The sequence below is a fragment of the Atta colombica genome, unplaced genomic scaffold (assembly GCF_001594045.1).
Source record: "Atta colombica isolate Treedump-2 unplaced genomic scaffold, Acol1.0 scaffold48, whole genome shotgun sequence".
Taxonomy (NCBI): domain Eukaryota; kingdom Metazoa; phylum Arthropoda; class Insecta; order Hymenoptera; family Formicidae; genus Atta; species Atta colombica.
This window is the reverse complement of record NW_017259537.1, coordinates 366846-370967: the sequence shown is the minus strand read 5'-3', so window position 1 is coordinate 370967 and position 4122 is coordinate 366846. Positions and strand designations below refer to the sequence as shown.

The 4122-nt window shown below is 26.8% G+C and overlaps 2 protein-coding genes across 3 annotated transcripts in view; one reads left to right on the top strand and one right to left on the bottom strand.

Moving 5' to 3' along the window:
- LOC108691637 (ferritin subunit-like) overlaps window positions 1–1867 on the top strand; it is a 4325-nt gene extending 2458 nt beyond the window's left edge. For both annotated transcript variants that reach the window (XM_018199483.1, XM_018199484.1), the window contains exons 2-5: window positions 502–620; window positions 775–936; window positions 1064–1219; window positions 1400–1867. In XM_018199483.1, the coding sequence (XP_018054972.1) occupies window positions 502–620; window positions 775–936; window positions 1064–1219; window positions 1400–1555 (593 nt within the window). In that variant the 3' untranslated portion in view covers window positions 1556–1867. The remainder of the gene's footprint in view (window positions 1–501; window positions 621–774; window positions 937–1063; window positions 1220–1399) is intronic.
- A 133-nt stretch (window positions 1868–2000) lies between these two features.
- LOC108691617 lies at window positions 2001–3578 on the bottom strand. Its single transcript, XM_018199459.1, has 5 exons — window positions 3513–3578; window positions 3137–3411; window positions 2913–3032; window positions 2386–2763; window positions 2001–2025 (listed from the first exon to the last, which is right to left on the bottom strand). Exons 1-5 carry the CDS (start codon window positions 3576–3578, stop codon window positions 2001–2003), a joined length of 864 nt encoding a protein of 287 aa, XP_018054948.1.
- Window positions 3579–4122: the final 544 nt, after the last annotated feature.

Genomic DNA, 4122 nt, shown 5'->3' with positions numbered 1-4122 from the left:
GTGTGTGTGTGTGTGTGTGTGTGTGTGTGTGTGTGTGTGTGTGTGTGTGTGTGTGTGTAAGATAGAATTGCATGTTTTACAAATTAATTCATTTATTATGTAAACATAATAAAAACAGTTAATTTTATGATTGAGAATAATTTACATTTTTTCCAATGTGCGTAAAAAAGTAGAAATAAAGATACAAATGAAAATAAAAGTAATGTGACAGAAAAAATATCTCGTTGTGATTATTCTTAATGTTAATCATTTATTGCTAACAGAGATGCTATCAACATTATGAGCGATCAGTCACGCATTGATAAAATATTTAATCTTTTCGATAACTGAGTTCGATAAGTAATGCCTTGTTTTTTAATTAAGAAATGAATTATCACGCAATATAGTAGACAAATTTCATCATAGAAAATAATTAATAATTAATAAATTCAATAAGGCTTTTATTTATAGTATTTATATATTTAATAATTAACCATTAATCATTTTATTATATCTCTTTAGGTCTTCTTAAACCTGCTGATATACCAACATCATGGATAGACATGACCGATCCGTGCACAAAACTCATGGAATCTCAAGTTAAAACTGAAATGGAAGCTGCTATGAAATATCTCGCGATGGTATATAGTCTACTTGTTAATATATATTTTTTCTTTTTCTCTCTTATTTTATATATACATACACACACAATATAATCTCTACAACCTGTTATAAATTAACGAAAACAGATTGACTATAACGTGTTATATTAAGATTTAATTTTTCATTATATAGGGTGCTCACTTTGCACGTGATACTATAAATCGCCCAGGCTTTAGCAAATTCTTTTTCGAAAGCGCGAGCGAAGAGAGAGAACATGCTATAAAGATCATCGAATATTTGCTAATGCGTGGACAACTTACAAATGATGTCAGCAAACTTCTCAAGTATCCTTTGGTGAGTATTCTACTTTCCACGAGTAAACACAACTTGCACAAATAATTTAACTTATTGAGTAAAAATGATGAAAAAATAAAGAAAAAAAAAATGTAAACACTAACGCGATTTTTCTCACATCATACAGACTACCAACAATACAAATCCGATACGCCAGGAATGGAACAGTGGAGAAGAAGCTCTCACCGATGCTTTAAAATTAGAAGCTCAAGTTACGCGCAGTATTCGTGATATAATCATAACGTGCGAAACTCCAAAAACATCTTCTTTCAATGATTACCACGTGAGCATCACTTAAAAACAATCTATATGTATATGTATATACACACACACACACACACGCACGCACGCACGCACACACACGCACGCACACACATACACATATATATATATATATATATATATATATATATACACATAAAATATACATAAAAAATGACTGTTGTGCCGTAATTGTTTACAGTTGGTCGACTACCTCACTACTGATTTCTTAGAGGAACAATATAAAGGGCAACGCGACCTCGCAGGCAAAATCTCAGTGTTGGGTAAAATGATGCAAGCGCATGGACCTTTGGGAGAATTTTTATTCGATAAGAAATTATTGAGTGGTGAAATCTAAGTATTTTGGTGACATCAAAATGCTGAAATTCAGTTTGAGCTATTCTTTTCTATAAATAAGATTTATAAAATTATAATGGCCACATTTAGAATACATTATATAATTCAGATTATTACATTACATGCAATCTTGTTTATATTTTATTGTAGAACACAAGATGTATAAATAATAATTTGTTTCGAACATATTTCTAAATGTGGCCTGTAATATTATAGGAGTATGTAAAGTATAATGTTTAAAATGTTTGTTAATCCATAATAATTATATTATCCTTGGTAAATAAATAAATAAACATTATTTTGAGATGCTGCATTATCTGATAATTTATTTTGCTTACACAATTATAAATGATTGAAATTAATCTGTAATTTACAGTTGTGTCAATAAGATACACAATATAAGATACACAATATCCATCATAAAAAAAATTAAAGAAAAATCTTTCCTATTTCTTATTTTTTAAATCGTTGCTACAATTATGTGCAAGATATATTACATGATATGAATAATTTGTCAAAGTATCAAATATTTTCATGATAACATTGTAATTTTGAATTTGATAATTACTTACACATACTTATATAAGTAAAAATACAAAACGTTCTAAATCTTTCATAAAGTATTTTAACATACAATATAATTATCCAACTGTAATTTTTTGAGAAAATTGATTAGTAAATTTATATACAAATGTTCTTGTAAAATTGTAAAAAATATTTCAAGGTACTCATATTCTCTTATCTTTGTCGCAAATGATTATAGATGTTCATTATTAATAAAATTATTTGAGAGAGAGTATAATTTGTTTGGATAACGTAAGATTTATATACATTTTTTCGAAGTTAGATGTGAACAACTGTTTTTCATAGTTTACATAATCTGTTGCACATAAACTTAATTCTAAATCCTTTGTATTTTGATTAAACAAGAAATTTATAACGCCTCTTGGTATCTTAGATGTTGAAAAGATATCGCAATAAGGTGTCAAATTACAAGAATGTTTATCAGCTATTACAATAACAGAATTGCCGGAAATTAAAATTTGTATCAATCGAAGAATCAAAATTTCTTCAGATCTCTCTTTAAGAATGATAACACCTCTTGGAATACGACTTTGGATTACTTCTAATCTATCATTTTGAGAACAAAGTAACCATGCTCGAGTGAAGTTGGAGAACACAGTCAATTTTGCGTTTTTTGAAAATTTACTAAAGAGAAAGAGATAAAAACAAGTAATAAACAAATTATTGAAAATTATCAACCAAAGAGTAAAGAAACATAGAACAATATAAATTTAAATAAGAGAATATAGATAAATAGATATATACACACACACATAAAATTTTAATAATCTAACCTATTACAATTTAGTATTGTTATCATTTGAGATAACACGTCTATTCTATTCGCAATTGACCAAGTTTTCCAAATCTTGAATCCTTCTATAGCGGAATTAAAACAGATCTTAATATCATCTCTGTAATAAATAATTGATTACGTTTAATGTATAAATTTTATCAAACTTAAAATTAAGAAAAAATATATTAAAGTTTAACAATTAATACATATATGCATTCATACTTTGTCGCATTTGCCCATAACATATTATTACGGTTCCAATATATGTTTTTTACGGGTTTGTGCCATTTGCCGTCATAAAATAAATTACAGATTGGCATAGATTCCTTATTAGGAACATGTAAGAGGTTTACTTCATTTGCACTTGGTATTTGTATCGAATTATCATTGAAAGTAAGCTTAAATCCTTCATATATTTTGCCAAATACTTTTACATATGGTAAAAGTATGTCCCCACCATAGAGATCCATATGCACATTTACAAATATAATGTCTCTCTGAATTAACAATGGAAATTATATTTTAATATTGTTTATGAGACGAAATTTCCGTAATATTGCTTTAAATAATTAATTAAATAATTAATTAATGTACATACATTTAAAACTGTTGCTAAATATCTTGCATATACAAGATCTTCTGTCCATATAGATATTATATTCATGTTATATGACGTGCGGGGTACAAATTCTTTCGTCAATTTAAATATATGAATGGTCGATTTAAATATATGAAAATCTTTATAATGAAAATATTTCTTTATAAGCGACAAAAATTTCTGCTTAATTGTTACTTGGACCCAAATTTTATTTATACGAGAACTTCCTATTCTCATTAAATAATTAATGACTGTATACAAATCTGAATCCTTTAGAAGTATCATTTCGTTGGTTTGATCTACGCGAAATTTAAAAATCTTTAATTAAAAATTAAAACATATATTTTTATTACATTACAAATATATTATTCTTACTTAAAAGCTCATTTTTCAAAGAATTGTATTGGATTTGATTTAGTATTGAATTTTTGCTGAAAAAAGTAATGTATCTATAAAATTACTATGTGTCATCGATGAGATACTATTAATAAAGACAGTCGATTCTTACAGAAATTCGCATGACTATTAAAATTTAAGTGATTGAAAATAATAAGAAACTGATTTATACACATATATGATATTAATTTCATGATTTATTAGTTTCATGGAT